At 32.1% G+C, this 23,369-nt stretch overlaps 1 protein-coding gene across 1 annotated transcript in view; it reads left to right on the forward strand.

Annotated features, from left to right (window-relative positions):
- LOC108555613 (uncharacterized) overlaps positions 1-23,369 on the forward strand; it is a 28,039-nt gene that overhangs the window by 1,452 nt on the left and 3,218 nt on the right. Inside the window, exons 2-7 of the mRNA XM_017911379.1 lie at positions 506-880; positions 16,624-16,686; positions 18,542-18,889; positions 19,230-19,524; positions 22,154-22,295; positions 23,142-23,335. Coding sequence (XP_017766868.1) covers positions 506-880; positions 16,624-16,686; positions 18,542-18,889; positions 19,230-19,524; positions 22,154-22,295; positions 23,142-23,335 — 1,417 coding nt within the window. The remainder of the gene's footprint in view (positions 1-505; positions 881-16,623; positions 16,687-18,541; positions 18,890-19,229; positions 19,525-22,153; positions 22,296-23,141; positions 23,336-23,369) is intronic.

Raw genomic sequence — 23,369 nt, forward strand, 5'->3', positions numbered from 1 at the left:
AACGCGACAAAAATATTGCGACTTCTGTTTTCATATAACACAATTCTCCGTTCAACGCGGAAAATAATAAAACACAAGAATTACCGGATAACGAAAACTATTTTCCAATTTAACAAATTCAAAGAAAATATATATAAATTTGTATAATTACGCTTTTATTAAATTTCAATGAAATAAAAGATTTTTCACGTGCATGGATAATACGCCATTAATTTTTAAAATACTATTTGACAAAACATAGAAAATAAACTTTGGCGTAGCAATAGTCATTTCACTGTTACTTTCAATTATGCGGGTTATACGAGAAAAATTCCCATACAGCACGATTTCCTGTAACGCGGACTTCTACAACACGTTACTCATTAATCGCGTTATACGTATAAGCTATTTCATATAAACCCCGTTGAGGCTTCTTACCCTTTTCATATCAGATGTTTGCCTCTCTTTGTATTCGTAAGTGCCTATTATTACGCGAAGGTTTTTCGTTTCATACATCTGTCAACAGCATCGAAGACTGTAAACCGGGGCGAAGAAGCAAAAGTACGGAAGGATACGGAAGATTCGGCAAGGATATTGGTAGTGGGGACGATCGGCGGGCAACGGTGCTAGGACTCGGAGGGAACGGCGAACGGCCGGTCAGTCGTGTTGTCAGAAGTGTCAGAAGGAAGTGTCGCGGCGGCACGAGCGCTCGCGAAGCAGTCAGTCGCGAAACGGAAGCGAATTGGTTCGATTCGCGCGCGCCGCGCAGTAATCTCACGCTTACAGTGCTGGTTGGCCTCGCGGTCTTCACCTGTCAGTTCGTCCAGCCTTATCTGAGAACGGTCGGCCGATGCGCCACGTGCGCGATGGGCATGATGGGAATGTTCAAGTGGCTTAGAAAGTAAGTCATTCCTTTTTATTTTCGTTTTATTTCTTTTTTATTTTATTTAAATTTACTCTTCTTTTATTATTTTTATTCTTTGTTAATTTCCTTTTTCTTGGTTTGTTGGTTCCGGTTGCGTGGCTTGCCTGTTATGTGACACGTGGTGCACTTTGAGTATAGTGTGAAGAGGTTTGCTAATGAGCGATTCGAGATATTACACGAGTGTGGTTGAAGGTTAACCAGGTTGATAGTTACTAGGGAATACTGATAATTTTTATGTGCTTTTATTTATGCAGGTCTTCGTTTGTGTGTGTGTGTGTGTGCTTAGAAAAGCTTCTAACTATGGAATTTTTTTTTTTTTTTTTTAGTGAAAATATTTATTTGGAACGTGTAGAGTTTGATATTGTTTATTTGGAAAATGGTGTTTTTGGAAATAGCGAGTTTTATTTGGTTTTATTTTTAGACTGTGACTCTGTTGTTAGTTAGTTATCGGGGAAATTATCTGTTAGTAAATTCTCTGACGTAATACTGAAACGTTTCATTTGAATATTCAAAAGCTAATTATCTAAGACTCTATTGATAAATAATTGCTTCGTTTCTTAACGCGATAATATCTCGACTTAATTTATTTTTTGAATGAAAAGTAACATAAAAAATTGTATACACGCGAAGCCAGAATATGCATATGATAACGGTGATTGTTTTTTAAATATGGTGTTTTGTGTACGTGAGTTTAAAATAAAAGTGACAGAGCTCGAAACAATCAAACGAAGAAGATAAAGAATAAAGTTTATAATAAAAATGGTTCCTCGAAACGTTCGCGGTAACGTAAGTCCTCCAACTCGACTGTTAGTATATTTACCAATTAAAGGTCGCATACTCCCGAGAAATTTCAAACTTGACAAATTTTAAATCGTACCATTATTTCTGCAAACAAACAAAACGTTTGTTTTGTTTGGTACTCCTATACCGAGTAATTAAGATGAAGATATTTTATAAACTGAAACCGATACGTTGTATATGTATACACGATACGTTGCTTGTGAGGAATAATAACATAGGTATTGCGTTCATTAATTGCTTTATTATACTAACTTATTATTATTTTATTAACCGCTCGGGCATAGGATTATATTTTTAACAATAATAATGATCAAGAATGTTACGTTATGTAGGTATTATTTTACGTGACTTCTTTTCATTACAAATTTATGCAATTTATATCGGTTCCTGTATACGACAAATATATAAAATACATCAAATCTTACATAAAAATATAGGGCTATAGGTAACTATACCTTATTTAAAATGTAAATAATCCAGAGAAAGTAATACTTTCTATAGAACAGTAGAATCCTGTGCCACGAATTTAATTACAAATAAATTCCAACATTGGAAAATTTAATTAATGATTAGATAAAAAGAAATCTCGATAAAAGAGAATTACCATAAATAATGAAATCTCTTACTATCGCGAGTAAATTTATATCTAGAGAACTATTTTACCATTTTTTAAACGATATTATAATTTTCGATACCAATGAATTTCATTGCGACACTTTCAGAATAATTACTATGTTGAAAGATGTTGCCAAAGATCGCTTTCTTTAATTACTCTGTCTCATTACAACTAAAGTTACTTGAAGAAGAAAAAAATAAGTTCGTCTCATGCTGCTTGATTGTCAGTTCCTTTTTTTCTAACGTAATCGCATGGTAAACTGATGACCTGATAAGGTTCTTGAAACCGTAATAAACCAAAGATAGAATTATTGCACGCGAGAACACGAGAGATTTGCCGTTCTCAGACGTTAAATTTTTGTGTTTCCATCTCGTCGACAAAATTTTCAAATGAAAAATCAGTGTTTGGAACACACATTCGGACACAAAACATATTTCAGACACATCGAGCCATGTTTACGACCACATTTCTGACTTTCATAAGACGCATCCACATTAAAGCGTCGAATATTAATTAGAATATTAAGTGGAATAAACCTAAGTCGAATATTAAGTGGAACGATAAGTAGACTAGGCATTCTTCGATCTATTTTATCTTTTTCGAAACACAGTGTTTTTAACAGTTTAAAAATTTTGAACAGTGGGGTCACTGGTGTTTTTTGATGGATCTTTTCATCTTCCTTTCTCTCTGAAATTTTTAATTACCTTTATTAACTTTAACCGTTTCAAATATTTCAGCAATAGGGGTCATTGATTGTTTAATTATTAATAGTAGACTGATTTATGTAACTTCGCGACGAGTCGAATATTAATTAGAATACTAAGTGAAATAAACGTACGTCGAATATTAAGTGGAATAATAAATAGACTAGACATCCTACGATCTGTCCTTTTTGAATCATAATGAGTACAACTACTAATAGAAACTTGAACAGTATGATCATTAATTTCTTAATTATTACTAATATACCGGTGTCTAGCAACTTTGTAACGAACCGGATATCAATTAGAGTATGAAATGAAATAAACCTAAATCAAATGTTAATTGAACTATACATTCCTGTCTTTTTTTCTCCCAATGATCTATTGTTTCTTTTTCTTCGCCAAATCATAGTGATTTTAATTGTTTCATAAATTTCTGCAATAGGGCCACCGATTTTTCGGTTATTAAAGATAGACTGATTTATGTAACCTCGCGAGGAGACAATGGGAATGAACGTTTGTTTAAGAAATGGAACAGTGTCGTTGAACGTAAGCATATAAAGCTCTAACTGGCGGATTGTTAATGTCACTGTTTGTTAGTACAGCGCAGACTTATGTGTTTACAAAGACTTGCTTTAAACACTTTCGAACATAATTACCGTGCAACTTTGCTGCAGTTGGTGGGAGCTAACCTCTGCTAATGCTCACTTGCTACAAGTGTAACGAGTATGTAATTTTCCGGCTCAAGCGTTTCAACGTTTCTTTTTATTCAAATGAGCGTCATAATTAATATTAATATAATTGGGGCAACCTGTACTATTAATATTATATTATATTAATATATACTAACAAATCAATTCCAATATCAATTTGCTCCCATAGGAATTATCTATTATTAATTATATTAATAATATTAAATTGAAAATCAAAAATTCATAAGGTTGGAAGAAAGGGAAATTTAAAAACATCCAACATGTATTCTACATATGCTCTCCGGTGAAACTACTCAAATAATTCCTATCGAAGCAAATTGACACGGGAAACGATTTATTGATTGCATCGTGCACAAACTATACCCAATATTTATCCGAAAATCGTGATAACCGTTCTCGATTGTTCTCGACCGTCAAATATACGTACAGTGCCGAGGAAAACAAAATCAACCTTCAAAACCAAAACAAGTTTATAGCGCAGTAAACTGTTCATTAGACGATCCCTATGTTTCGCCACTATTCCGTCGACACTTGGTCAACGATCGAATTCTGTCACCCCATACTTTCCTTGTGAGATGGAATGGATGATTTAATTTTACGGGCGATACACGAAGTGATCATCAACGTAATATCAGCGGTAATCGTGGAATGTACAAAATGTTTACAACCGAGTGTGTAAGTAAACATCGAGATTGTTTTCAATTTTAATATCTTACACATTTCACTAAACGTTGTATTTTCCTGTCAAACCCCTGTGTTTTCCAAATTCGAATTTAAAGAACGCGTTTGAAACATATTTCGAAGAAACGATAAATCGTATTTTTCGAATTTTGCACGCTATCCTACGTGTAAGAGGTTGTTCAAAAATTATTTTCAATTAAATCCTTTATTTTTAATTAAAATTAAATACCATTTGCTAAAGTTAATCGACTGAATTTTACTATCAATTAAATCTCAGTAGAAAGGTATTTTATTTTTATTTCTTTTTAAATGATTAAAAATTCTGTCAAATTATTTTTCCGAAAAATTAGTTAAAAGTTGTAATGAGTAATTTAGAAAAGTTTCTTCGCTATGAGAAATCGTTACAGCGAGTTCGAATATTCGAGTTTTTTCAAATTCGTTGTTTTCATGATTTCATTAGTAAAAGGAAAAGGGAAAAATAGGATGGTGGAAATAGTTGATAGGGACACAACGGTAACTTTTTTACTGCAAGTTCTCACTGTTATTGTCACATCGACCGAATGTGCCACAGGAAACGGTGTTCAACAAAGTGAGACATTACATTGTTCGAAACACCGGTGACAAATGAGCAACCACTTCTTTCACTGCATTATAACAATGAGTATGATAATTACGGTTACTAAACATATCACGCGTGTGATACTTATTACGATTGTTCCCGTGTACCAATCTGCGTTTGAATAAAATGGCCCGCTTTTACGTAACGTTGAATTAATTCGACGGAATGATCGCTCTTTGAGAAAAGAATCTCGACCAAAGATTTTCTATTTTATCGAAGAAACAGTTTTATCCGACCAAATTTATTTTCGAGAGAATACTTAATATTTGAGTAATATTTCCTAGATAATAAATATTCCACTATCCGCGTTAAATTTGCCCACTTCTCCGTATTCGAAAGCTCCACGTTTCGCTCTAAATACTCAAATGAAAATAAAAATTCGTAGATTCGGTAATTTTTAACGCAGAAAAATATAGAGTTCCATGTGAGATTTAAAGTATTCGTTTGAATTATATTTTTAAAGGCACGATATGAAAGGAAAGAAAAGTTCCGCGTACCTAATGATGTTTGCATATGAAAGTAATAATAGAAAGAGCTCCACTATCGTTTGGTTCGGTTTAACATCGTCTAATTGAATGCTAAATAGATCCAATTAACTATACAAATGTCAGGTACTTTCACGTGGAATCCTGGCAATTGAAACTTCCGATAAAGGTAAGTTCCACAAGAATCGCCTCGCGCTAATTCCCAAACGTTTCGCGAGAGATTCCAGGTAACATGACGAAAAAAATTCTGGAAACATGGAATTCATTTTGCTAAATAGCTTCAAGTGTTACAACACGCGCACCTGGGTCATTAGATTAATTAGAACATCTCAGATATTACTAAAGGGATTAGAGAAGATATTAATGTCTACGTAATGTACCATAATTTATGATTAGAACGTATATCTGATAAGAACTCCCATTCAGTGTGAGAGTACAAACAAAAATTTTTGGTATTGGTAATTGTTCGAAAAATTTGAATCTTGTTTTGTATTTTCGAATTAGAGTGTCGAATGAGATAAATCTTGTTAAAAGATAATTTAGTGCATCTAAATAGTGCATACTGCGTCTATGTATATGTATACCTCTTCAGTTTCTAGGAAAATTGAATTATTAAATTCAATTTGATACTGTAGATATATCATGGATCAATTTTGTTCAATGTAAGAAATGTTACTTAATATTATTTATTGTTAATTTATTTGCACACGAGACTGTCGACTATTAAAATTAGTTAAAACTGGTTTACAAGAATACGATGATCGAAAAGTAAAAATAAAATGATAGCTTAAAAGATTTGTCTGGATTTTTTAGAAATAAAATATTTTATTTCCCGTACCACTGTTCCGATAATATCTATCATAAAATTACACGTATCGATGGGAAGACATAATTAATTAATAACATAAGACGAAGGATTTAATAGGAAAGAATTATTGGTGAAATGAGAGAAATTTTGCTCGAGGCATCGTTAATTTTTCTTTATAGTAATGTTATTATACCTAAGAAGAAATAATATCACTGTGCAAAGCGTGACGCGTAATACAAATATAATATTTTTATTTAATTACTAATCCCACGACTCTTTTGCTCATTTTACCACTTTTATACTCGACCTCTTTACTATTTTATTAAATTGCGTTGGACTGTTTATGACTTAAACTATATACACGTCTTTTTTCTAATACCATAAATGCTGCGAAGTGAAAATGTCTTGAATATTGTTCCGGCATTTTTACCATTCTCCAGCTGCGTTTTTTTAATCAGTATCATACGTTTTCCGTTTCATGCCAATATTTCAAACGTGTTAAGGCGTATAATATCAATTTAATATTAATATAACAAGAGAGGTAAATATTATCTTGTAGTATATAACAAGCGAGTACATAGACCAATAACAAAAGGTATTCAAATAGTAGAGATAGTTAGACGTTGGGATAATAGTGGTTCTACTCCACTTAATTTAATCGAAATGTCTGAAATTACTTGATAGAAATTTCCTGTTCGCCAAGAAACGATCACGTTCAATGTAATTCTATTCCTATGGTCGTAAATAGTAAAATTACATAGAATTATATATTAAATGGAGATAATATAAATCAAAAGATGATGCTTAATAATATCTCGCAGCTTGTATTAACGTTTTGACGTATAATATCTAATATATCGTCTAACAATAAAATCACGGTATCGATAACATCGTCATAGTCGCAGTAACATTCAACAGAACAATAGATACACGCATGTGCCTTCTACACATATATCAAGCGTAGGTCAAACATAGCTGAAGATGACACTTACCATTTTATATATTATATATTAATATGTTAATAAAACACTTAACGTATTATGTAATAACAGAATCGTAATATCAGTAATATTTCCATACAAGTGACATTCGATAAAATAATAGATATTCATATTCCTCAACATTAACAAATTAATTATGGATTACTATACCAAAAAATAATATCTTAAATTAACATATTGATACTTAACAGGTTTTAACGCGAATAAAATTCGTGTAAATTCTACAGACTTTTTATAATTTTATTTCAAACTACACAGTAGGTAACTAATTAAAGTTAAGTGCTTTTTCAATTACGGAATGTTCAAAATTATATCGTAGGAGATTAATATTTAATAATAAAATTTTAATTTCCTTAACATAGTTATGAAAACAACAATCAATATAATAATATTTGCAATTAGATAAAACTCTCAATATGCAACATAATTAAATATAGTGCAAATATACTAGAGAATAATACTTTCAATCTAATGTATTACATTAACACGTTGATATATGATGTAATAATAAAATTACAATATGAATAACATAAATATGAAAGTGAAATTCAGCAAGACAGTAGATACTTATACCTCTCAACATACAGATTAACACTAGGTTTACGGACGCTATCTGTATACCTATTTCTACGGACACCTGTCAAATTTACAGGTAAAGGAAACCACATGTCTTTTCGCTTTTAACGATTAGTTTAATCTAAAAACAATTACAATATTAACAGTCTTAATATAAGTTAACTAAATCTGTTACCATTGTATAATTGGAGCAACCCATCCATCAAATTGACGAGTTTCGTAAATCTAGTGTTAAATATAGTCCATATATATCAGAGAATAATACTTGTTATCTCACATGTTACATAAAAATCTTAATATAATACGTAATATATAATTTAATAATCAAATTTGCGTATCGTTAACATAGTTATGAAAACAACATTCAATAGATCAGTATTTAGATATTTATAACCCTCGATAACATAATTAAATATAGTCCAAATATATCAGAAAATAATACTTGCTCTCTCACGTATTACATTATATCATATTACATTAACATATTAATGCAACACGTACTATATAATTTAACAATAAAATTATAAAACCGATAACATCGTCATAAACATAAAATTCAACATAACGATAATACTCACACCAATGAACGTTCCGGCATTATAGTCACCTTTAATCCACATCTCGTCGCAGTGAGCCAAGAGTCAGGCAACATTCGAGCATTTTCGCGCTGTCATTCCTCGCGATCAGCAACAACACGTCACGCATGTCGCATGCTAACGCTTTCGTCTCAGTTTTCGGTGCTATTTATCAGCCGGCTGACACGAACTCGGTAACCTTCACCTATAACGCGAATTACGTTTTATCATAGGCGTCGCTGCAACCGGTTCCCCTGCTCCACACGTTTAGCTAGTTCCCGCGCAATGACGATCTGCTACGCTGCTATCAACGCCAGTGCAATTGCCGACGTTATCGCGCTTCTCATCGAATTTATAGCTCAAGCTCTCGACTATTCCTCGCTCTTGGTATCCCAAACGCGATATCTCCAAGCTGGACCTTCACACCGTAGTGAGGTTCCAGTAATGGTCGTAAGTACGTGTCAGTACATGGAAAAAAGGAAGTTACCAGCAAGGTCGAAGTTATCCGTGATAAACTGTACTTAGCAGATGGTGTAACAAAGTTGCAATCTCCACTGGGCATTATCAGTTATCACAGAAGTAGCCACACTTCTGTGGAGTCTGTGTCATACAGGCACGAAGTCGAGATAAGTACATACGTTAGACGTCGTTCGAAATCGAAATTTTATTTAAAGATGATAATGATTCGCGTCTGTTAGGATCTGCTGGATCGAAACGATGGTCCGACGAAGATTGTCCGAAAAAGCTTCGCGACTAGGTGCGTATCGTGACATTAAAATTCCTCGTGGTTGATGTCCTCTGAAATTGAAATTTCATCCGATAGAGAGTGCGTTTAACGTCAGCACTGTGTAGTTGAAATATCCGTGAAGGTCGTTACTCTATAAAATCTCGTGGAAGTAATGTTCTGTGAAGCTGAAATGCCTTGACGTTCGTGTTCTTTGAAATTCCTCTACGTTGTTCCTCTTTCAAACAGAATTTACTGAAACGCGATATATTTCTGACATTGGGATCCAGAATGTTTCGAACTGTACGAGATTTATTACACATTCTTGGGACTATGAATGTCGAATTTGACAGTGTCAAGATTTTTCAAAGAGTAACCAACGCGAAACTTAAATTCTGTGAAAAGCAAAAAATTTCCAATGTGTAACATTTTTACAGAGAGTAATAAATATAATTATAATCGATTTGGATAAATCGAATGGTTACAAATGATATCGTAATCTTACTTGAAGGTCTTAACGAATATTTACTAATTTAGATTCCATTAACAAATCAAATTCCATTGGTAATTCGATAATAATTATTTCTTACAATCGAATTGATTTACACTTAAAATATAAATTTTATTTACAATATAAATCATATAGGAATTGTTCGAAACTGAAAGTTCCATAAAATTAATATATATATTAAATTATAATGCCTTGAAATGTAATAGGATTTTACGAGGCTAAAATTCTATTCGGTATCGTGTTCTCGAAATTGGAATTCCATAAAATCGCCGTTCCATACAGTTGAAACTCAATGAAGTTAGTGATCCACAAAATTAACATCCCGCGAGAGGTCAACAACCTTCGATGCACAGATTCTAACTGCATAAACTCGCTGGGAAAAATCGGAATCCGCTTTCCAAAAACTAAATTTGCCACCGAGTGCAGTATTTTATTATCTTATACTTTTGCCATATGCTTCGATCTAAAAAGCTTCATTGTAAAACTAAAAAATTCCTATTTCGGTTCTGTTCTGCTCCAACACACCACGATTGCCATAACGATAAGAGATTCGATATCAACGATCAGACTGTGTGCGTCTCGTGAGACACACGATCATTTGCATAGGTTAACGATGAACTTTGTCTAGATTTTAGCTTCTGAAACGAATAGTTAGAAGGAAATACACGATACATTAGAAACTTTCCACATTTCTACATAATACTGGGCTGATCAAGAAGTAATTTCGTACTACGTTTATTATTTTTAGTATAAAATAACAGTGATTTTCTTTAAAGCAAAGAAATTTGATTTTCGATTAAACGCGAAAATGTACGGTTACTTTCGACCAAATTAATATTAATTTCTACCGCTATTAATTATTATCAATCATGTAAACTATCTTTGCACACGCGCCACGGGTCGGTAGATCCAGCGCTAGCATAACCATTCGCGTGTCAAGGCGAGTAGAATCGGGCAACGGTGTGACCAGGCAAAAATACTTAGCTGGACGAGTTTCACCGTGGTACCGTTTACTTTTTGCTTTGTGAAAATGTTCCGAAAAGTTCCAAGCGTATCGAAGACACGGGTTAATTACGCTCGAAAAGAACGGGGCCTTTTGTGTGGTTTGGAAGTGAGCACAGGTAGACCGTTACCTAGAATCAACGTAGCTCTGCCACGATATAACGACCTCCATTATGCTCTTAACTAAATGACCATGCGGTGTACCGAGCATTTTCTACGTAAAACCATTGTAAAAGGAGGAATACACGCTACTTGCGGGCTATTCTAAATAGAACACAAAAGATTTCGACCATGTGCAATTACCTCGTATCGTTCGATGAAGTGGTTGTTAGGCCAATTTGTCAGCCAGGAAAGGTTGCACAAACGAAATTAGGGGAATGTTACTAGATAGTACTCGATATCGGGTATCCCTAGGAGCCGAAATGATAATTAAATTTTTACGAGTTCCATCGAAATTGAGATTTTACGAACAACAATGATAGATTTTCTACTCGAATAATATTAATAATAAGATGGTAGCCTATCTTTGAAAATTGGCTTCAGCATCGAAACTTGAAACTAAATTGCACGATTTTACTCGTTCTCGTTTGCGAGAAGTGTAATTTCACTATTTCCTTTCTTTCTTATTTTTTTCTTTCCTTTTTTGTAAAATAGGGCGCTATGGAGGTAGCAAATTTCGTTTATAGCATGAATGCTACGCTGTACAAGAATTCGCAATTGCTGCGATTCTAAACGAACGATAGTAAATATCGCGTAATATTAATTTAAATCTACCAAAGCTCAAATGGCCTTTTTACATTTTTAATTAAAAATTTCGCATTCAACCTTGTCGCTTTGGTTACTTGTCTTCGCCACTTTTCTTTTGATGTAGGTATAATCAATTTTCCATATCTCCTCGTGTTCCATTTTTCTAAAAATTTTCTTGTTTTATTTCTTCGTCTACCGGTCATTTGGCCTGTCATGGTATGTTTAGTGTTAAGAAAGTAGTCTGAAATACATAATCGAGAAATAACAACTGATATTCTGCAATAAAGTTCAATACATTCGTGGTGAACCGTATTTTTCCTCTATTTTCAGAAGGATTTATTAACACTGAAATTACCGACTCGTAACGAGGAGCTAAACGTATTATGAACAGATGATAATAACCGAAGTGATACGATGAAGATAAACGCGTACGTGTAAATCACGTTTGTACCTGAATAAAAGTCTCCGCGAATCTTATCAAAAGCTGCATGTTTCCAGTAATTATAAAAATAAAACATTCGAAACCGGCCATTTTGAATAAACCATTAATTCTCTGGTTAATCTCCTAATTATTTCTTACCAATTTCAAGTGAAAAAAAATACTGGAACATCGATCGTTACATGTGCTGATAATTATGAAAGTGGTCTAACCATGAGTAAAAAATTTAAAAGAAATTTATTTTTCGCTTATTTTGTGTCATATCCATTTACTTTGCGATAATATAAAACTTTTTTATAAATCGAGCTTGCAGTTGTACGTAGCACTAACCCATATATTATTTCGATATATATCGAAGTTGAAAATGCAGTGGATATTGCATTGCAATTGGTAAAGCAATAAAAAGGAATAGATGCCGAACAAGTGTACTATATTAAAGGGAAACAACAAATTAGCAGTATCTAAAAACGCGTAATTTATTTTTCATTTATTTCAACGTATTATTAACTTATTAACTTAACTTATTTTATTTTATATATGTATCCTTTCACGTAAAACATATCTGTATTCGAAAATTTTTAATTTCCAGTTCGCTTATGACATAATTCGATAATCGACGTACTACGTGTATAGTCATTCGTTCCTTGCAATTATCAACGTCCATAACGTTTCCATCAGAACGAACATGTCCTTTGCCGATTTAACACTAAACCTACTACGACCGGTCAAATGACCGGTAGATGGAAAAGTAAAAGAAGATTCTTAAAAGAAAAAAACGCGGAAAAGAGAATGAAAAATTAATTTATATGCATATCGAAAGAACAATCGTGGAAACAAATAACCAAAGCGATAACGTCGAGTGCGGAATTTTTAATGAAAATTTGGAATTGCTCATTTAGATCACGGTAGGTTTAGTGTTAACGGCAGATATCTCGTTTTGCATAATTCAACAATTACAATTTTGCGGATGTTATATTGTTATGCATTAAAATCCCGTTCGAATCACCATCTTGATTATCGAAGTCCTTTCGAGAAACGAATTATTCACCTAGTGTTTTGCGTTATTTCTAGCCTACGTTCTAGCAGTGGTCGTGACAAATTCGCGAATCATCTTATTTTACGTTACATAATTGCTGCTAATGGAACTGTGACGATGCGGATCTGAGAATAGCGGCAGGTCAGTTCTCGCTCCACAAGCACACCATAAAGGTTTATTAAACACACTAATGTACCGTATGCTTTCTCTGTTAATGGTTACCATATCATCGTCATACAAACGAACGCATCCACGGCGACAATTCTAAACGCTGAAGCAAAACGTTTACATCTCGAGTAAACGTTTTCGTCTGTTGCTCGTGTTAAAATTATTTTAAGAGATCGTGTATCCTCGCAGACTGTTTTCTCCTCTTTTGTGATCAACGGCGAATGCATGATGTAACTTATATTTCATAAGAGAGTAAAGAATGAACGATTACTGTGCTTAGTAATCATCAGTCAATGTATTGCGTAGTCATTCTGATGATAAGTACTTGAATGATTCTGTTTCTTGATTTACCAATCGGCGATATCTTTTAATCAGGAAGCTAAAATTGCGTAGCATAACTATACCTATAAATACATATATATATATTCTTGGGATTTTTAATTAATTTTTATTAATTATTCGTTTTCAAATTTCCTCCTCACCGATGGAGTATCGAATTTTCGTGCAATAATTATATTTATTTATTATGATTATGTGGGAATAAAAATTTTGACTTTTATTTAAAATGCATGTGCAGCTGTGAATTTGAATTCTTCAACCACTTAAAATGTCGTTTTACTTCCATCGGATACGCTTGTTAGTTGCATACCTGTGTGATTGTAAGATGCGACAAGAGAAATAGGATACACGCGTAACCCTTTTATTTTAAACATACACATTTGCAACAAAGCAAACTGGGAAAATAGTTTCCCTCAGGGTACGGATTTTTAGACTCTCTGTCTCGGGTTATTGATAAACTAGTTAGAATTGAACAAAAATTGATGCTGCTCGTTACCTAGTTTAGCGATACAAGAAGTGCGAAACGCGGTCATAGGATGTGCAGTACTCGTATTTAATTTTCTTATTTAGTCGTGACTAATCTGGATCACGTGGACAAAATATGTATCTAGCACATATCTTTTACTACATTGTGAAAAATCCGACTTCTATCCCGAGAATCTAATTTCTAAACTTCCATAACACGATCAACTTTGAACGATTTATAATAATCGTGCAAATCAATGTTAAGAAGAGGAAGAGAAAATTCCTGCGAAACAGTAAGGTGTTCCAAACCTTCCGAAATCCGATTACATATTAAATAAAGCTACGAAAATTTTCATTTTATTTGTTTTATCGTATGTTATTTTATTCTATTCTAATTCTACTGAAATTTGTTAAGTACTTTTACCATGACATTTCAACTGATTATAAAATTGCAGAAGAACTTAATTAGGAAGAAAAATTCTTCTTTATATTATTTTTCGTTTTTTAATTAAATTCCAGTTTAAATTCCCCTCAAAAAACAGTAATCTTTCAAATTATTCTATCATTCGGTCTACCTAATATAGTTGCAAAAATACTATAAATATTTACAAGCATGAAATCACATATTTTATTCCCGAATTAGTATATTCTGAATTATTTCAAATTACAGTGGAATTTATAGCATCGAGTTCTAAATAAAATTCGCATACTCCGCAATTTTCCAATGCCGATTTCCTCAAAAACGAAGCTTCGGACTAAAAAATTTGATCCTTCCTTTTCCACTTAATTTTACTTACAGAATCGCATACGGACCAATTATATCTCCAGTTATAATACCCTCCGTGTATATTTCACCTGCAAATAGGAATAAAAATATTCCTATATCATTTATGAAATACCAATAACGACATATCTATGAAATACAACTCTTCTTTCACGGGAGATACCGCAAAATCCCATAATCATAAATTCTGCCAATTTTTCTAGGCTAATCACCGATATCCGTTTCCAAGGAAAATCGCCATCGGATCGAATAAACATCAAACGAAATCGTCATAGTGTCTAGTAACATGATACTCTTCTTAGTGAACACACGCTGGTATTTAGCTTTAATTAAGTGAATATATTCAAACGAAGCGACTGACGGAAGCGTACTACTTTTGCCAGCATTCTCGCCAGTTGTAGATTACAGTTTATCAGATTGTATTATCGTTACGTCTGTATCTTCCTTATCTTGAACGGCGTTCCTGATTTCACCGACATAGAAATGGGCGGGAAAAAATTGTTACTCTGTAAATCGTGCACGTTGTAACAATTCGCATTGAATTTCAAAGATTAGTAATGTAAGTCCTTGTGCTGCTTTGACGTAGGCTTGAACATTGATAAAAGATACGTAAGACGAGAAACACTCGCATAATAACGAGCACCCATAAATTAACCCTTTACACTCGAGGGGCGACCTTCGGTCACAATTTAATCAAATTGTGGAGACCGATATTAATTAATACTAATTAATATATTATTGATATTATTATTATAATATTATTAATCTCGTCGGCAAGGTTCCTATAGGCTCTGACACCAGCCCATTGCGTCATTCAGCCTAACTTCGAGGAACCATCTAGCTTATCAATTTTCCTCGAAGAAAAATAGATTCCGATGCAGGGTGACGCTATTAAAAATAAAGATTCCTTTCACACTAATATAAAAAATATCGTCGGCTTTATGGCAGAGGATAGCTGCTTATGCTTTCAGTAACTACAAAAACGAAAATCTAACCTAACCCATTTTGACTATTTTGATAATTCTGGTATTAAATCTTTTTTTTGGCAATGTAATTACCGAGGTCAGTTACGGAGGAAAAAATTCGCTACCATTGGGATCAATTTCAGTCACTCGATGTAACCATTACGTAGAGTTTAATTGATTGCTCTGGCAATTGGTTGCAAGGATTTCTTAACGAAACCCTGCTTAATACTTAAATTCAATTGAAGAAATTACGTTTGATTTCGTCAATTGCAAGTTTGATGATACTTTCGTAGCTGCAGTTTAATAGATAAAATAGAAAGTAATTTTGACCGACATTTCTAAAAAAAGAAGTTACTTTTGCGTAATGAAATTTATCGAATATCTAATAAAAATTGCAATTTAAAATCGAAAGTAGCAAATTAATAAATAACCTAAAATGTAAATCATTCGTCATAAGTTATCGTACGATGTTTCGTTCCATCAGAGAATACACTATTGACGCTAAGTAAAGATGGCGGAAAGAATAAAGAAACGCAGGAAACAGAACAGAGTAGAGAAAGAAATTATCGCGTCGGCAATGTCGTTGCTCTACGATCCATGAAAAAGGAATCGGAGAAAGTACAAGTTGGAATTTCGCGAATGAAAAACAAACACAAACTATTCACTTTCCGCGATACTTCGCTTTTTTCCTAGTCCAGTTGTTCTACTGACCTCTCTAGCTCTCTGGATCGTAACCGAATGAAATTGTATCTATTTATCTTTCCCCGGAAAATCTAACCTTAACATTACTAATAACACGTCGAACTTTGAAACGTTATCGATATTGCTTCTAACGTTATTAATTTAATTTTTACATAACTGACAGATTGATTGAGTTCGACACGTAAAATATATTCACGCTCGCTTTAATGCTTTCCAAATTCAAATAGGAATTCAATGACACGGGTGTATGTATTTTTTCAGAGATACCATACAAAGAGAACGAAATGGGTGGAATTTAGCACAAAAGCAGTGTGGCCTGAATAAGTAAGTATATATATATGTATATATACTTACATATCTTATTAGTTGGTTTGGTTGTTATTAAAAAACAATGGGAGCTTTTGAACAAATTTAATGAATAAATGGGCAAAATATGAATAAAAACAATACTTTTTTGATATTATATATCACTTATTCTTAGGTAATTACAAATTCTAAGATAATTTAGAACTTGTAAAACAAGTTCCATGTTCAAAACAATAAGTACTCACCATATATTGCTGCACGTATAGGGATCCAAAACCATATAGTATTGGTATTTTTTCTCTTAAAAGTTCAATGTTAGATCGGGTTCCGGCTCATTGTAATAATGTTAAACCTCACTGAACACGAGAAAATAGCGATCATTATCACCACACCTTCCGCGGGAAATCGTTCACCTATTACGACTATCAACCGATGACCATAAAGTTGTCATGAATGTTAAATAGAACTACCAAATTTGCATAAAACTATATGTTCATATATACACAATAATCCATAGAATTTACTCAAATATCATATAATTATAATCAATATCACTTGTTTTCAAAAATTTTCAATGTACCATTAAAATTTTACAATATACAATTAAACAACTTCATCAAAATTCAAATTCACTATGTACCAATCAGAAGTCGAAAAATTCGATGATGACCAATAGCGTACCTTAGTTAATATTTTTTCCGATATACGATCGATAATGTGATTCGATCTAGTATATGGATTACCAACGGTAGTACCACCATAAAAATAATTTGAAGTGTACTTATTCAATCTAAGAAGAAAATCGTTAATTTTAATCTTAAAAATGACGGACAGCGTGAAATATCGACAAGGACTGAAACACAATCGTAGACATACTGTCAGGTAAGTGATACATTTTTCGTACGAAGGCGATAAATGTCTTAACCTATCTCGTCGAGCACATTGTAAAGAAAATTCAATCTGACAGTATCCAATGCGGTTCTTCTGATCGATGTTGCATCGTGCTTTATTTTTTAGGATGTCTTCTACCTCCTAAACATGATCATTATCCGTTTATCTTTCTTTGTTTATAGAAGAAATATATCAGTTACATTTTAGTGCTATGTAACCTTAGTATCCCGCAAAAGTATTAAAAGTCTTTTGTGTCATTATTCGTCACTTGTCAATTTCACATTTTACGTTGCAACTGATACTATTTTAAAAGTGTTCCCAACCTGTAAATATAGTATAATTTATAGTAAAATAATATAGTGTATCAATGTATAGTGTTGATTAAAATTATTAATATATACATATGCGTATATGAAGTTGAGAAAATTTTAAATGGGTCGAATATATTGTTTTTATTAACACTGAACTAGCACGGTCAAATTACCGGTGAATGAAAACGAAGTAAAACTTTTAAAAAATGAAGTAACGAAAGACATTGAAAAATTGATTAAATATATAGGAAGAAAAATCACGAATGACTAAGACGATAACGTTGATTGCGGAATTTTTAATAAAAATTTTAAAAACGATCGTATAGGTCATGATTGGATTAGTGTTATATAAAAACCAGTGTCTCTCAACTAGTACGTTTCTAAAAAATATCTTACATAATTTATTTATCTTTTTTTCTACTAGTATTATAGTAATTTCATATTATCAATTACTGAATATTAATGAAATTAAAAATTGGAAACACTTGATATTCTTTTAAATAAATTATTTTTAATGAAGTCCTTTTTTAATAACTTAAATAATACAAATTTAAAAATTGAAATAAACCTAATTTTTTAATATAAAATTTTTGTTTAAATCCATCATGTTACTCATATTAATAAAAATATATTTTCGATGTTATTTATAATATCTTTATTTCTGTTTCTAGTGAGTCTTATCGTAATGCTCTTCAAGCTTTCATAGATCGAAGACGAGCCTCTGACGACGTGGAGATTGAAACACCAAGTAGTCCTGATAAGAAAAGAGCAGATATTTTGGCAAAAAATAACAATAACAAGTGTGACAACGAAAAAAAATCACGCGAATCAAAATCAATCGTAGCAGGTGTACCTCATATACCAGCTCCTGAAATTTTTGAAATCGGTTGGATAGCAGGCACGGAAGATCGATATCTCGAATTAATTTTTGCCGAGTGGCAAAATACCCGAGTTTCACTGAGGAGGCACTCACATCCAGAATGCAAAGAGGCTATAAAAGCAGATTTAGATGTACTTTCGTACGTACAAATTAACATTGTATAGAATTTTGTTTATATTCATATCCTCCGTTTACTTGTTATTAATGATATTCTGTAATAACTTCTTTTCTTTTAAATAACTACAACATATAAGTGACTAACTTATTAACTATTTTAATAATTTACCATAAAATATATAAATCATAGGTAAAAATTACTGGTATGGGAAATTAATCTCTGTAGAAGAATGAAGATAATTTTACATTCTCCGCATTTGATAATTTCGAATAATTAATTAATGATTTTCATAAATAATATGGAATGATACTTGTTCATCTTATGACAATCATCTGCATGAAGTATTTGTATTTTTCTTCAGGGAAATTCGACACCCTAATGTGTTACTATTAATGGCCAGCACACTTACAGACGAGCATGGTCTAGTCTCTATTTTCGAATCCGTTGATTGCACCCTTTATCATTACATACACGATCAGGGTGAACGAATATCCATACAAGGTATCGCGAAATGCGGAGGAAGACTGTCCGATGCCTTAAGACATTCTCACATGCGCGGATACGTGCACAGTGCCATCAGTTCGCATTGCGTCTATTTGGCTTCTAATGGTATCGTGAAACTAGGTGGATGGGAACTGGCCATGCATATCAACAGTGTAAGTGAATACATTCATCTTTTATTATATTGCATGGCACATCTTGATTAACTGCTTTAACATACTAATATTAAATAAAATATTTAATTAACAATGTTGTCTTTTTGCAAACGTGTTTTCAATGTGTTTTCTCGCGATGTGCTTGTGATATTATCTATTGCATAGCAACTCAAAAATAATATTAGAATTTAATTTAGATAATAATTTATGTTTAGTTATTTCTTCCCACGTTAGATCAATGGATATTAAACGCAATCTTTTCTCATTGTGTGAAATCTAAAAATAAAGTAAAATCAGAAATAGGGAATTGTTTTAAAATTACTTTTATTTACATTACTGTTATGTGCGATTTATAAATGTACAGCGTGAGATTTCCCATTGCTTACAATACCCATAAATGTAACAACAATTAAAAAAAAGTAATCAACTTTGTCAGTAACTATCTTATATAACTATTTATTATTAGAAAGTAATTTTATGTATCAGTAAAACAACAATTTTATTTATGAATGTAGCACAAGAAAAATCACACGTTCGCAATGAAATGCTAATTCTGGATATATTCAAGTTTCAATAAATCGTTGCATTGCACATTCTTCTGCAATCTGTAATAAATAAATTGATTAATGCGGAAAGAGAACAACGCGAATATCACTTATTCATCGAGCAAAATTAATTGAAAATAAAAGGATTCCATTTATACATTACACGCTGTTGTGCAGACTATTTATTCTGTGATGTGGCAACTCAACAGTTTCTTTGTTTTTGTTTATAGTTGTAAATTAATTCATGGAAAATATTTATGAATGAATATCGGTACGTTATTAGTTTGCACAATGTGAAGCAACTTTCACAGAGCTAGCGGATAATTATTCCTTTTCCAAGTGAATTGTCAGATTATTTATGAGAGGAAGAAGTCTCGTCACAAAGAACAATAAAGGTAAAAAGGTGTAGCTTGAAAGTCGGTTTCACTATTGGAAATTAATGAACTGATTATTATACTATAAATTGTGAATTAATGGAAAGTAATTCACACGTTGCATAAGTATTTTTACCAAAATTTCCGCAATATCTACCACATGAATTAACAAATAATAACGGATTAATATTAATAATAGTCGACTCCACTTACGCGTACATAAATCAGAATATAAAATATGCGTAATAATTTATTCTACAGAATTGTACGAAATATAAAAAGTATGTTATACAAGGATATGCAATTTTGGATACAAGGATATACTAAAAATAATTAAAATCACCGGAAAATTACTTTATTATTAAAATAGATATTATTAAAATGTCTGATGTATAAATACATATTATCAGTTGCACTATCTAAAACAAAAAGTTGTCCATGAATTAAGAAAAGAATTAAAAATATTTAAAATAATTATTAAAATATTCATGTCCTAGAAGTTAAACATCCAGCCAAACTTACTGGATAACACATTGTATTTATGCAATATTAAACATCTTTTTCAACACTCGATATTTACTATATATTTCACAGTTTGATATAGTATACCCGAGAACCATTGATTATCATTTTATGAAGCATCCACGGGTAAAATTAAACCGATATAACGCCATATCCTTTTTTTCATTGGCACTCCCAGCAGTATTTGGCGGCAGGAAATTGTCGGTACTGCTTCTCACAAAATGTTCATTTTTGAATAAAGTCACTGTACCATGACATTCTTAATTGCGTTCAACAGCGGGAGCATGAAAATTCATGTAAATTATAGGTAGCACGATTAAAAATGTCGTGTGTATTATTTTTGAACACATGAGTCAAACTAAATACGTATTCTTTTGTTCTTGTCTTTTCAGATTTATACTATACTATTCTTTCTGGAAAGTTACATTTGCGTTTTATCCGTAGATAGCATAGTAAATTCTTTTGTTCATGCTATTTTTCGATTCATTTTTACAAACTGTTAAGAAATATGATATTCCCATTATTTCCAGTAGAATGCTCAAAATCAACCTTCCAATTTTATGAAGTAATACTTATGATAGATAATAAAGCCTAGAATACGTATTACAGTGGGAATTAATTTATACGCGAAGGTTTGAATAAGTTCTGTGAATTTTGCACAATCTTCCATGTACTTCTATGCTCAGTTCTCACGAATTTTTTCTCAGACACACCTAATTTTACAACACACACGCGCGAAATGAGAGATATTTTAATACCATCTGAAATACAATAGACGTATATGAAAGTTTTAAGCAGCAATATAAAATAGAAAATCATTAGTAAGATTTTCACGAAATTATTAAGTCTCATCATTGCGATACAGAAAGAACAGCAGAACTAACTATTGATTATTCTAAAAATCATTATAATTCATTGATACATATGTTACCGTTTATTTTTCCTGAATTCCAGCAGAAACCTATGTTATTATCAATTTGACATATAAAGTTTTGAAATATTTTACATATATTTCATAACAGTAAGAGAGAAGTGAATACATAAAAAAATACATAAAAATCACTTTTTTTTTTAAATCGTCTTCCACTTTGACGTAATCGAATATCCGATCTATATGCAAATAATGGTACAATTAAATACTTTTATTCGCTTTCTTTTCATAAATTTTTGCTTTCTATTTCATTGCAGCAAAAGCCGGAAAGAGAATACGAGGAACGCTTACGAACCGAGGTCTTTCGCTGGCAGGCACCAGAACTTTTTCACAGATACGAACCGCACAAAGAGAGCGATGTGTACGGATTGGCCTTATTGATTTGGGAAATGTGCACGAGTAAGTATCACGATTACTGAAATCGATCAGGCCTATTTCTATCAAATTTCTCGCAACATGTTTCGAATTGTACAATAATTTCAAACGAGGTTCAAGCATTCCAGAAATTTCATACTCGTGTATTTCTTCATCTGAACCTGAACGATTACAAGATTAACTTTTCAACCAGAAACGCCACCAAGATCTTAGAATAAAAATGAAACAGGTTTAGAGCCGATAAGGAAATGAAATCACATTCGCTGAGATTTCAATGCTTTCAGCGAGTGCTTGCTTTCCAAGACACTTGCATTTATCACATGCTATATAATGAACGAAATTTCATAATTATTCCGATTATGCAAAACATTTTTTCAAAATTGCAAGACTCCATGATGTGTTTGCGTTGACACGTTTTTAATAGTAAATGAGATATTATGGCATCTACATTTACAGTTTTTCATATTTTATATTATTTTCACATAAAGTTATATAATAATATGTTATACTAGGTCAAAAACTTTGTTACGTTGAAAAAATTTCGTTGAACGCATTAAAAATTACATTAAAGTATTTTGTACTATAATTGAGGATGAACTTTATAATAACTTAAGGTATAGAAACTGAATAATAAATATCATTAAGGTCTGCAGCTTCTCTGATTTCCATTTGATAGTTTTAATACGTTTGATGGTGTTTTACAAATTTTATAAAATTGTTTTTCTTATATCATTATTTTTTTCTATACACTACAAATGGAAATTAAAATTCAGTTTATAAAATACATTGTTCTGCGTTCTTATATTTTTTATTTGTTGTAAAAAGAATAAATGATTAATAAAGAAAAATTTATTTTTAATCGATAAACAGTGCATGTACCATGGAGTGGCTATACTAAGGCAGATGTGGAAAGACAGTACGTACATTGGAAACGTGGAGTTATGATGGATTTATATGATTTTCCACCGTTATTGTACAATTTATTAGAAGCTGGACTACAATTAGATATTAATAAGAGGACACTGGATATGAATAGATTACGTAGATTTCTTCAAAGATTAGAGGTATGTTTTTTTTTTTTTTTTTTTTTAAAAGGAA

This window comes from Eufriesea mexicana, unplaced genomic scaffold (genome assembly GCF_001483705.2).
Source record: "Eufriesea mexicana isolate 0111107269 unplaced genomic scaffold, ASM148370v2 scaffold202, whole genome shotgun sequence".
NCBI classification, from domain to species: Eukaryota; Metazoa; Arthropoda; class Insecta; order Hymenoptera; family Apidae; genus Eufriesea; species Eufriesea mexicana.